The following is a 12273-nucleotide window of genomic DNA, read 5'->3' as shown; positions in this document are numbered from 1 at the left end:
ATGGCAAAGTCGAACTCTAATCTTTGTGCAGTTGTTCTTTTAATATCAATTCTAATAGTAGCAGCATCAGCAGGGAGTTTTTACGATGACATGGACATCAGTTTTGGGGGTGAACGTGCTAAAATTCTGAATGGAGGTCAGGATCTTTCACTTTCACTCGACCAATACTCTGGATCGGGTTTCCAGTCGAAGCACGAGTACCTGTTTGGAAGGTTCGACATGCAACTCAAACTAGTACCAGGCAATTCTGCTGGCACCGTCACCACATTCTACGTGAGTACCATCGATCGGTTCCAATCTTGAATTTCATATCTGAATTATATATATATTGTGATCACTCATTTGTATTAATCTTTTAAAGGCTGATAATAACCATGTCTTTGTATTAAATCACATTAGTTGTCATCACAAGGTGCGGGTCACGATGAGATCGACTTCGAGTTCTTGGGCAACTCCACGGGAAACCCTTACACAATTCACACCAATGTGTATTCACAAGGGAAAGGAAACAAAGAACAGCAGTTCCACCTTTGGTTTGACCCTACTGCAGCCTTCCACACCTATACCATCGTATGGAACAGTCTAAGAATTATGTAAGTCACGCATCCAACATAAACATTAATTGGTTCTCTTCCTTTCTCATGTTTTTCTGCTGTTCCTATATAAAGCTCTTTGTCTCTGCAGTTTCTTGATAGATAACATACCAGTAAGGGTGTTCAATAACAATGATGCTGCTGGAGTCCCATTTCCCAAGAGCCAACCCATGAGGGTGTATGCCAGCCTATGGAACGCGGATGACTGGGCAACCCAAGGTGGGAGTGTGAAGACCGACTGGACTAATGCGCCTTTCACCGCGTCATACAGGAAATTCAATGCCAATGCCAAAAAAGTTGGTCCCAATTCAGTATCTACAAGCTCCATAAATGATAACCAGTCATGGAGTACCCAAGGACTTGATGCAGCCGGCCGAAACAGGATCCGATGGGTGCAAACCAAGCACATGATCTACAACTACAGCAACGACCGCAAACGGTTTCTCAATGGTATTTCAGCAGAATGCAAGACCTCTAGATTCCTTTAAGCCTGCTTTCTAACTTGATATCCATATTTTTTATTTTTTATTGATCAATTTCTGATCTTGATGATTATTTATTCTTTGATTCATTGTAAACATTCAAATTGAAATTACAAATAAATACACAAGTATAAGATTCCAATTTCACTTTAAAAAATACATTCTATAACACACACTACAATAATTGAAATGTCATTTTTGTTCATTTCTAATTATATAGTTTAGTTGCTCAAAATTAGAAGTCATTAATAAAAACATTATAATTTCTAAAACCCTTTTTCCTTCGACACTGCATACAAATTTCGTTACGTGTAGAATTAACAACAAAAAATGATGCTCGTGGTCTATCATTGTTTTCGATTGGAAACGTTGTATATGGTTGAAATTTGTGCAATGGTGGAAATGTGTTTATTGAAGAAACACAGACATTTACTTTTTGACACAAAGACATAGGCATGTGAGTGAGTGATAGATGAAGATGTTAACTTTGAAATGAAGAATTCCGAATTTGAATAGTGTGATTTTTGACATTTGTAATAAATGTATTCTTGGAAAGCAATAGAAAGTTGCATTTGTGAAGACGGGTAGAAACAAGCAAGAGATGGCTAAATTCACATATGCCGCAGTTAATTGTAACTTCATCTATGATATGTTATGCACTAGACCTTATATTGTAATGTAGTGGGAGGCATTAGCAGTTTTATGTCAAATAAAAGAAAAAAAATTGGGAAGGGATGAAGTGGTCGTTATGCTATTTGAAAAGCACTTATGTGGTTTCCTTTTGCTTTTAGAAGAAAGAAACTAGTCTTAAAAGGCTTCAGTGATGTAGATAAGGGAGGTTCTAGATATTTAGGGAAAACCATAATAGGGTTTTTGTATACCATTGTGGGTATAACCATCAGTTGGATATCCATACTTTGGAAAGAGTATTCATCTATTAACTAAAGAAGCATAATGAATGGAAATTGAAAAAATTGTCCTTAGAACTTATTGGTTGAAGTTTTTCATATTAGATTTGGACAAAAAAAAAGGACTATGTCCTACTTTATTAGAACCATAGTGTATTTCACATTTCAAAGAATCTAATCATTCATGAAAGAACAAAATATGTGTAGATGAACTACCACTTTATCAAACAATCAATAAGCCATTGGACTCAGAACCTGAAGAAGATCCTTGGTACTAAGAATCTAGTAGACATGTTTTCCAAGGCAATCATGTTACAAAAGTTGAATCTATGTAAAGCTTCAATTGGCTACTAGATAGTTGGAAAGATAATTGGAAAGAAGGAAGGCCTATAGAGAGATGTGGTTAACAAAGATTAAGTTTAGGTGGCGGAAGATTGGTTGATCATTTCCTAACTAGGATATTGTGAGTTGAGGAGCCTGATCTTTCTTTCAACGACATTGTCGCTATGAAGATAAAGGAAAGGGCTCTAGTTACGGAGTTGCTACAAGGAAAGACTTCCCGATAACTTTTGGTGTAAGTTGTATAAAAAGATAAGAAAGTACTATCGCTGCTAGAAAACAGTCCTTTAATTGCATGCAAACCATGACACACACTGATTTATGATATGTAAAATTGTATGCCCTAAAAATAATGTCAGCTCTCCCAAAACTTGAAGCATTTAGGACACGCATTTTTGCGTGCTGTAATATTAGTGTAACAAAAAAAAAATACATGGAGGGTACCTATCAAAACAAGCATGCCATATAAGCATGTCATTTTATAATTTTTCATGTAGAAAAACACACGTTTCCCATCCTTAAATAACTAAGGGGGGTGGGGGGGATGAAATCCCCAAAAAATTAAAAACCCCATCGCCTTATTCTCTAATCATCTTCCATTCGTCATTTTTATGTCTATGATGCGTCTCCTCCTTCTTCTGTAAAATCATCTACCAAAGAAACCTAATGGCATTTCGTGGTTGTGGATCTCCCTTTCATCTTATTGCAGCTCTGCAACCATGGTATCAACTCCAACCTTCCTATGAACACAATACATATTCGTGTTTAGGTTTTTAGGGTTCATTAAATCTCGTTGTTTACATACATCATATCTTATTCTCTCTTTCTTCTTCATTAACCCTCGTTCCCTCATGACTCCTCTGACCTGGCCGCCTAAAATCTTCCCTCCATTGTGCAATTGTCTTTTCCGAAGTAAAGGTTGTTACTAGAGACCAGAGTGAGCATTGATGTCGCATAAGCCTGAGTGAGCCTCAATAACTTGGTAATAACTAATTCGCTTGTTAATTATATTATATATTTTTTTTAACTTTTTAGGTTTGAAATATTGATTATGATTGGAAATTAGAAATTGGCAATTGGAAATTGTTTTCTTTTGTTACAAAATCCGATTGTTACTTTTTAATTAGTTTGATGTTTTTTTTGGTGTTTTAGTGTTAACGTTCTTAATTTTCCATTAGGTTTGTGCTTTTTATTACGAAAAAGACTATAGATAGTTTATTTTCATGTAGTAGCTTTTGCTTGCTAAATTTGCTGTAGGGGAGTTTGTAAATGTATGGTATTACTATCCATTTAGCAAATCGATTCTCCATTTTATTACCATCCTGAAATAGAAGATAAAACCTTGTAGGTTGTTATACATGTTATTTGTATTAAAAACAGTTGTGATAATTTGGAAGATGAATCCATGAAAGCTAAAATTGTGACTTCTATTTAACCCATTAAAGAAATAAGAAAGCTTTTTTTAATAATCTTGTTTTATTTAATTTGCAACGATTTGGATTTTAGGTAAATCAAATGAAAGCGGAAAATAATCTAGGAGCAACATTTATTCATTTAATATTATATCACTTGCTATTAGTTTTTGAGTATTGTTTTTTATAAAGAGGTGACACCTAGGGTAACTGGATCTCTTGCAATAGGTGTAACATACTTTGGTGTCATAGAGTCAACCAAAAAATGGATTGAAGAAACACATCTGAATCTTGGAGGTCACTTGGCCAATATGGAATGATAAAGGACCAAACGGACTATATGAAGTATCGGTTGGGTCTCATGTTTCAATTGTTGCATTTTTAGTAGGTAAATTGGTCTGAATACATGTCTTAATTGGAGATGGTGTATTGTTAGGGGAATTCATAAGATATATATTGAAATAGTTTTTGTATTACATTTATTTAAGCATTGGAATAATTATTGTTATTTGACATACTATACATTTTTAAATGGATTGTCTTTTTTTATATGATATGCTATTTTATATTTTGAGACATTAACTGTAATCCAATTTGAAAATTATTAAATATGTATAGCAAAATATATATTTTTTAAATATTTAAAATTATGACAAATAAAAATGTGTGTCGTCTTTCTTTATGGCAGGGGCTTTAATGATACGCATTGCGTGTCGTAAAATGTGCGTCGTATGGTTACGAAACATAAATGTGTGTCGTTTTCCTTGATGACAGGGCCTTCTTTGACACACATCTGCGTGTCATCTGTACCCTTTTATGACACACAATGCGTGTCATTAAATGATATTTTTCTACTAGGTATTTATCTAAAAATTAAGGTCTGCAATTTTAACTTTGTTACAGAAGATGCACGCACAAATGAAAACTTAATAAAAATACAATAATTGCATATTGGGCTCAAATAGACTTCAACATATAAGTTTTAACACCAAAATGGATAAAGATATGCTAAATTAGGAAGATTTCACATCTGTTTGTCGATGATCTGTACTAAATCCTTAATCAACTAGAAGTCCAAGGTTGATGGTTCCCTTTACGGATGGATACATAGCCAATATATGATTGTACATATTTATACATTTGAGACATACGTAACCATTAGATGTCAGTTCGACATTGAATATCATGTTGTTTTTAGACTAATCTTATGTTTTGTTACGATAGTTTCAATCTCTCTTGTAGATATCCATTATGTTCACATGGTAGACACATGTTCATCCCATTCAAGATACCATTTTTTTCTTGGTTTCTTACAATGAATCCGTTAAACTTAAGGAAAAACTATAACAGTTCAGTTATCACTATTAAAAGGAAATATAGGATTTTTGTAGGAAGTATTCAAACATTTTCATCAAACAATTGCAAACTTTTTCATAAAACAAATGCGAACTTTTGACACTAAAATACTTATGAACTCACCAACTTAAATGTTGATTCTCTGTTTCAAAATAACCTGTATTCTCAAGTCACAAGTAGACAGGTACACTAGACAAGGTTTTGAGAAGACGGAGCATGTTCAAGACTCGTCTTTTATTTTGATATATTTTTGGTGTCTTACAACTATACACAGAACACACATGTATAAACTATATTATTAATGCATTAGATGTTGTTGCTTGTTTTACTATTATGCATTGTTATGATACTGTACATGACGTCCTCCACCCCCGAACGTTTCTGCCGTTCTCGGTTTGGGGGTTTGACATGAAACATGTGAACCAAAAACATATAAAGAGGTTGTTTCTGAGCTAAATTGGGTCAAAGCAATGAATGAAGAAATGGAGGCTTCGTATAGAAATCTTACATGGGAAATAATTGATCTTCCTAAACATAGAAAGCCAATTGGATGTAGGTGGATATATAAAATTAAATATAAATCAAATAGAGAAATTAAGAGATACAAAGCTAGGCTTGTTGCAAAAGGGTATAGTCAACGAGAGGGTATAGACTATGATGAGACATTTTCTCAAGTTGAAAAGACTGTTACTGTTAGGATTGTTATTAATTTAGTTGTTAATAAATCTTTGCGTCTTTATCAACTTGACATTGATAATGCTTTTCTTTATGGTGATTTAATTGAAGATGTTTATATGAGTTTGCCTAATGGATATCACTCAATTAATGATAATAAATTTTGCAAACTTGTCAAACCTTTATATAGGCTTAAACATGCACCTAGAAAATGGAATGAGATGTGTTCTTCTCTTTCAAGTTTTAGTTTTATTCAAAGCATAAATGATTACTCTTTGTTTGTTTGGTCAAAAGGTGATACTTTTGTTATATTACTTGTATATGTGGATAATATCATTTTAACAAGCAATTGTATTTGTGAAATCAATTGTGTGAAGGATTTTCTTAAGTCTCAGGTTTTAATTAAAGACTTTGGAGAATTAAAATATTTTCTAGGCATAGAGGTCATGTCTGTTAATGGTGGTATCTGTTTAAATCAAGAAAAATCTAGTTATTCCAAAGCATTGTGATATATAGTTCTCACAGTTTTGTTAATATTTCTGAATTTCAGAAACTTATAATAGGTAAGCTCATTTATTTAACTGTTGCTAGACTAAATATTGCTTATGATGTTCAAATTCTTAGTCAACATATGCATAAACCTCATAAGTCCCATTTGAACAATGCTTTCGGTTGTCGAGGTATTTAAAGTCTAATCCAAGAAAAAAATGTTTTTATTCATAAATATAATGTTTTGATCTTGTTGGATATTTTGATGTTGACTGGGCCAAGTGCGTACCGCTAGAAGACTAATAATAGGGTACTTAGTTTATCGGAGAGTTTCTCTTATTTCCTAGAAAAGTAAGAAACAAAGTATGGTGTCCAGATCTTCCACTGAATCTAAATACCATGCTTTGGGGTCTGCTATTTGTGAAATTTTGTGGGTATTAAAATTTTTATTTGATCTTGGTTTTAAAAATTTAACTCCAGTTAATTTTTTTTGTGATAATGAGTCTACAATCCAATTAGCTGTTAAACTAGTTTTTCATGAAAAATTGAAGCATTTTGAAGTAGATGTTCATTTTGTTAGGAAAAAGAACTGATAATGGTATTGTTGAAGTTGTTAAGGTTGACTCTTATGATTACAATGCTCACATTCTTACAAAATCTTTAGTTTCGTTTCAACATGAATATTTTCAAAAAGATTGGGTCTTATTGACATTTTTATGATAAATGATTAAAATGTTAAGTTTGAGAAGGGGTTATGTTATATATATATATATATATATATATATATATATATATATATATATATATATATATATATATATATATATATATATATATATATATATTTATTTATTTATTTAAGCACAACATTTTGTAATTTCGGGATAGTTTGGTCAATTTTTGTATTGACGTTATTATGCATGGGTTGTTGTGTAAGTTTCTTATTGCAAATGCGAGTTTGTCGATCCACCAGGTCACTTTTCATGATCCGGGTATATATGCTTGTTGGTCAGCTGGCTCGTCTCAATCATATGATGCATTCTGTAGATTGCTATATCTTTTCTCTCTAACTCTCGATTAGGGTTTTCTGTATTATCAAGGGTTTGTATTTCCGATTACAGTAAAATCATTTTGTGTATACGTTAGAGTGTGAGCTATGTAGTGATGATTTCCTTTGTAAGTATTGTTGTACAAACGAACTGGTTTATGGTGAATAAATTGTCCATGTCGGGAAGTTCTTGAGTTTTTACTTTTCTAAGAATATATTTGTACGTATTTATAGAGTTGAGATAAAAGAACTGGTCTTCTGTGAATATCCATTATGTTCACATGGTAGATACATGTTCATCACATGCAAGATACCATTTTTTTCTTGGTTTCTTTCAATGAATCTGTTAAATTTAAAGAAGAAAACTACAACATATATAAATATTCAACTATCACCATCAAAAAGTTATGACTAAGGCAAAAAAATTTAGCTGCTATTATTTTCCCTATAAAATTGCTGTTTAGATTACAACACATTTAAAAACTCAAAAAGACAAATAACGGTAAATTTCTTAGTTACCCTCTTCAAGGAGTGTCCTCGTCCTCAAACATCATCTTCAATTTCACACCTACAGTAAATATTGCAGTCACAACATCTATGTACTTGTTAAAGCCTATGACGAATTTACTTTCATTGCCAAATTTCAAGAACTCAATCAAGATCCTAACATTTCCAAAGAAATCAATATATGATGACTTTTAATTAGTTTTAAGAATGTGACAATTAAGAAATATAATTGTGCATAATATAATAATAGATAGAGTTCCGAATGAACCAAGAATAAATCATCACAAAGAACAGATTGTAGGTTTCCTTCCCATATTTCTTTATTCAATGTACATAGAGTTGAGTTTGATCCAATTCTTATAAATCTTTTATTCCTTACAAGTGGTGCTTTCATTTAATGTGGAAACCGAGGGAAACCAAAATTTTAGATAAAATGGAGGAATTTGGTAACCAACTTAAATGAAAAGGTAGATGTTTGGGGAATTTGCCTACGGTTTTATCATCAATAAGATGGTTCCTTTTACAGAGGGATTTATAATTAGTTTTTTAATAGTGTGAAATGTGATTGTAAATGTTGTAAATGCGTTTTTAAAGATTTGATTTTCCCAACTTATTAACAATTAAAACAAGTGTATTTTACCTATGATGTCAACCACCGGTCCAAATATGACAAATTTGCAAAATTTGAGTTGGCAGACGTTTAGAAAAAAATAAAGAAAAAACCCCACCGCTCCTGCCCATGTCCAGAACCAGAAGAATAATGTGAGTTGTCACGCGTCAATAGATATTGGTGCATCCATTAGCCATCATGACATCCTTCAGTAACAAGGATGGTTCCTGTTGAAAATTGTCAACGTAGCCACACCTATATATATATATATATATATATATATATATATATATATATATATATATATATATATATATATATATATATATATATATATATATATATATATATATAAACGATGTCAGTACTACTTCCCACAAACATAACATCTCTCTCTCTCTCTCTCTCTCCATACAAACAATAATGGCAAAGTCGAACTCTAATCTTTGTGCAGTTGTTCTTTTAATATCAATTCTAATAGTAGCAGCATCAGCAGGGAGTTTTTACGATGACATGGACATCAGTTTTGGGGGTGAACGTGCTAAAATTCTGAATGGAGGTCAGGATCTTTCACTTTCACTCGACCAATACTCTGGATCGGGTTTCCAGTCGAAGCACGAGTACCTGTTTGGAAGGTTCGACATGCAACTCAAACTAGTACCAGGCAATTCTGCTGGCACCGTCACCACATTCTACGTGAGTACCATCGATCGGTTCCAATCTTGAATTTCATATCTGAATTATATATATATTGTGATCACTCATTTGTATTAATCTTTTAAAGGCTGATAATAACCATGTCTTTGTATTAAATCACATTAGTTGTCATCACAAGGTGCGGGTCACGATGAGATCGACTTCGAGTTCTTGGGCAACTCCACGGGAAACCCTTACACAATTCACACCAATGTGTATTCACAAGGGAAAGGAAACAAAGAACAGCAGTTCCACCTTTGGTTTGACCCTACTGCAGCCTTCCACACCTATACCATCGTATGGAACAGTCTAAGAATTATGTAAGTCACGCATCCAACATAAACATTAATTGGTTCTCTTCCTTTCTCATGTTTTTCTGCTGTTCCTATATAAAGCTCTTTGTCTCTGCAGTTTCTTAATAGATAACATACCAGTAAGGGTGTTCAATAACAATGATGCTGCTGGAGTCCCATTTCCCAAGAGCCAACCCATGAGGGTTTATGCCAGCCTGTGGAACGCGGATGACTGGGCAACCCAAGGTGGGCGTGTGAAGACCGACTGGACTAATGCGCCTTTCACCGCGTTATACAGGAAATTCAATGCCAATGCCAAAAAAGTTGGTCCCAATTCAGTATCTACAAGCTCAATAAATGATAACCAGTCATGGAGTACCCAAGGACTTGATGCAGCTGGCCGAAATAGGATCCGATGGGTGCAAACCAAGCACATGATCTACAACTACTGCAACGACCACAAACGGTTTCCCAATGGTATTTCAGCGGAATGCAAGACCTCTAGATTCCTTTAAGCCTGTTTACTAACTTGATATCCATATTTTTTATTCTTTATTGATCGATTTCTGATCTTCATGATTATTTATTCTTTGATTCATTGTAAACATTCAAATTGAAATTACAAATAAATACACAAGTATAAGATTCCATTTACACTTTAAAAACGCATTGTCTAACAGCACACTACAATAATTGAAATATCTTTTTCGTTCATATCTAATTATATAGTTTAGTTGGTCAAAATCAAAAGTCATTAGTAAAAACATTATAATTTCTAAAACATTGTAGAATTGAAAACAAAAAATTTCGTTATGTGTAGAATTAACAACAAAAAATGATCCTCGTGGTCTATCATTGTTTTCGATAGGAAACAGTGTATATGGTTGATATTTGTGCAACAGGGGAAATGTGTTTATTAAAGAAACACATACATTTACTTTATGGTACAAAGACATGGGCATACGACTGAGTGATAGATGAAGATGTTAACTTTGAATCGAAGAATTCCGAATTTGAAAAGTGTGATTATTGACTTTTGAAATAAATGAATTCTTGGAAAGCAATAGAAAGTTATCTTTGTGAAGACATGTAGAAACAAGGAAGAAATGGCTAAAGTCCCTTATGCCTCAGTTAATTGTAACTTTATGTATGGTACGCTATGCACTAGACCATTAATTGTAATGTAGTGTCAAATACAAGAAAAGTAATTAGGAAGGGATGAAGCGTCTGTTATGCTACTTGAAAAGCACTTATGTGGTTACCTTACCTTTAGAAGAAAGAAACTTATGTGGTTACCTTACCATAATAGTGTTTTTGTATACCATTGTGGGTATAACCATCAGTTGGATATCCAAACTTTGGAAAGAGTATCCATCTATTAACCATAGAAGCTTACTGAATGGAAATTGAAAAAATTGTACTTAGAACTTATCTGGTTGAAAATTTTCATCTTAGATTTGGGCACAAAAAAGACTGTGTCCTACTTTATTAAAACCATAGTGCATTTCACCTTTCAAAGAATCTAATCATTCATGATAGAACAAAATATGTGTAGATGAAGTAACGGTTTATCAAACAATCAATAAGCCATTGGACTTGGAACCCGAAGAACATCCTTGGTACTAAGAATCTAGTAGACATGTTTTCCAAGGCAATCATGCTACAGAAGTTGAATCCATGTAAAGCTTCAATTGGTTTCTAGATACTTGGAAAGAAGGAAGGCCTATAGAGAGATGTGGTTAACAAAGATTAAGTTTAGGTGGCAGAAGATTGGGCTATTATTTTCCACCTGGGATATTGAGAGTTGAGGAGCCTGATCTTTCTTTCAACCACATTGTCGCTATGAAGACAAAGGAAAGGGCTCCTATTACGGAGTTGCTATAATGAAAGACTTCTCGGTAACTTTAGGTGTAAGTTGTACTAAAAGATAAAAAAGTAATACCACTACTAGAAAACAACCCTTTAATGACATGCGAACCATGACACGCACTTATTTATGACACTACAAGAAAAAAGTGATTTTGCTAGGAAGGTCCCTATGGAATGTATTTTCGTTGTTAATCTGCAATGGATCGTGATGTGAAATGTCGTTCCATAGCAATGTTGCTACCTCATTGTCTACAAATTTCATTTCTGGTAGCGAGAATGGGACTTGCTAGGGAAAATGCTACTGACTCCATATACGTTGGTATTATGCTACCGAGAGTTCTATGGAAGAAAAATTTGTAGCAACTTTCCAACGACATTTGTTACCAAATCACTTTCCGTTGTATTGCTGCTATGGAATTCATTATCGTGGTTACTATGCAATGAAGTTTGTGACGGAAACCAATTTCATAGTTGAATTGGTATGGAAGTACCATCCGTAGGTATTTGCTAGGGAATTCTGCTATGGAATATGATTTCGTTTGCTTGTTTTGGCATCGAACAAAACACGTAGCTAATTTGTGACGGCATTTGTTTGGATGTTGTATGCCTAATTAATCTTCTTATACTATGGATGAATTATTATTATGATCAATGGAATTTGTAAGATATGGTTTGAATGAAATGTTTTTGAATTGTTAATATGTGTCATAAACTAATGGCTAAAAAATGTAAAAATGAATTATAAAGTAGATATTGTTGGCAAGCGGACTCGAACATATGCTTATGCTAGAAAAGGGCGCGGTTAAGCCAGTTGTGCTAATCAAGTTGTGTATAATTTCATGAAAACATAGTATATAAAAAATAATTAACAACGAATTCATTTCAAACTTATTTTTAATTACATTAACCGGACATGATAAAGTATATAATCTATGTAGATTATTTTCTTTAATAACAAATTCATTACAAACTTATTTTTAATTACATTAACTATAC

The 12273-nt window shown here is 33.1% G+C and overlaps 2 protein-coding genes across 2 annotated transcripts; both read left to right on the top strand.

Annotated features, from left to right (window-relative positions):
- On the top strand, positions 1-1217 carry LOC128127348 (xyloglucan endotransglucosylase protein 1-like). Its single transcript, XM_052765814.1, has 3 exons — positions 1-273; positions 400-593; positions 685-1217. The coding sequence occupies exons 1-3, from the start codon at positions 1-3 to the stop codon at positions 1079-1081; spliced, it is 864 nt and encodes a 287-aa protein (XP_052621774.1). The 3' UTR covers positions 1082-1217.
- Positions 1218-8836: 7619 nt separating this feature from the next.
- On the top strand, positions 8837-10064 carry LOC128127455 (xyloglucan endotransglucosylase protein 1-like). Its single transcript, XM_052765927.1, has 3 exons — positions 8837-9115; positions 9242-9435; positions 9527-10064. Exons 1-3 carry the CDS (start codon positions 8843-8845, stop codon positions 9921-9923), a joined length of 864 nt encoding a protein of 287 aa, XP_052621887.1. The 5' UTR covers positions 8837-8842; the 3' UTR covers positions 9924-10064.
- Positions 10065-12273: the final 2209 nt, after the last annotated feature.

The sequence above is a fragment of the Lactuca sativa genome, chromosome 7 (assembly GCF_002870075.4).
Source record: "Lactuca sativa cultivar Salinas chromosome 7, Lsat_Salinas_v11, whole genome shotgun sequence".
Taxonomy (NCBI): Eukaryota; Viridiplantae; Streptophyta; class Magnoliopsida; order Asterales; family Asteraceae; genus Lactuca; species Lactuca sativa.
Note: the sequence above shows the minus strand (reverse complement) of the source record. Positions and strands in the feature narration are given on the sequence as shown.

Excerpts from the sequence above, each read along its gene's own strand:
- LOC128127348 (XM_052765814.1), top strand. The coding sequence starts at position 1 with ATGGCAAAGTCGAACTCTAATCTTTGTGCAGTTGTTCTTTTAATATCA. Across the intron at positions 274-399 it reads GCACCGTCACCACATTCTAC|TTGTCATCACAAGGTGCGGG; the intron begins GTGAGTACCATC and ends AAATCACATTAG. Across the intron at positions 594-684 it reads TGGAACAGTCTAAGAATTAT|TTTCTTGATAGATAACATAC; the intron begins GTAAGTCACGCA and ends TTGTCTCTGCAG.
- LOC128127455 (XM_052765927.1), top strand. The coding sequence starts at position 8,843 with ATGGCAAAGTCGAACTCTAATCTTTGTGCAGTTGTTCTTTTAATATCA. Across the intron at positions 9,116-9,241 it reads GCACCGTCACCACATTCTAC|TTGTCATCACAAGGTGCGGG; the intron begins GTGAGTACCATC and ends AAATCACATTAG. Across the intron at positions 9,436-9,526 it reads TGGAACAGTCTAAGAATTAT|TTTCTTAATAGATAACATAC; the intron begins GTAAGTCACGCA and ends TTGTCTCTGCAG.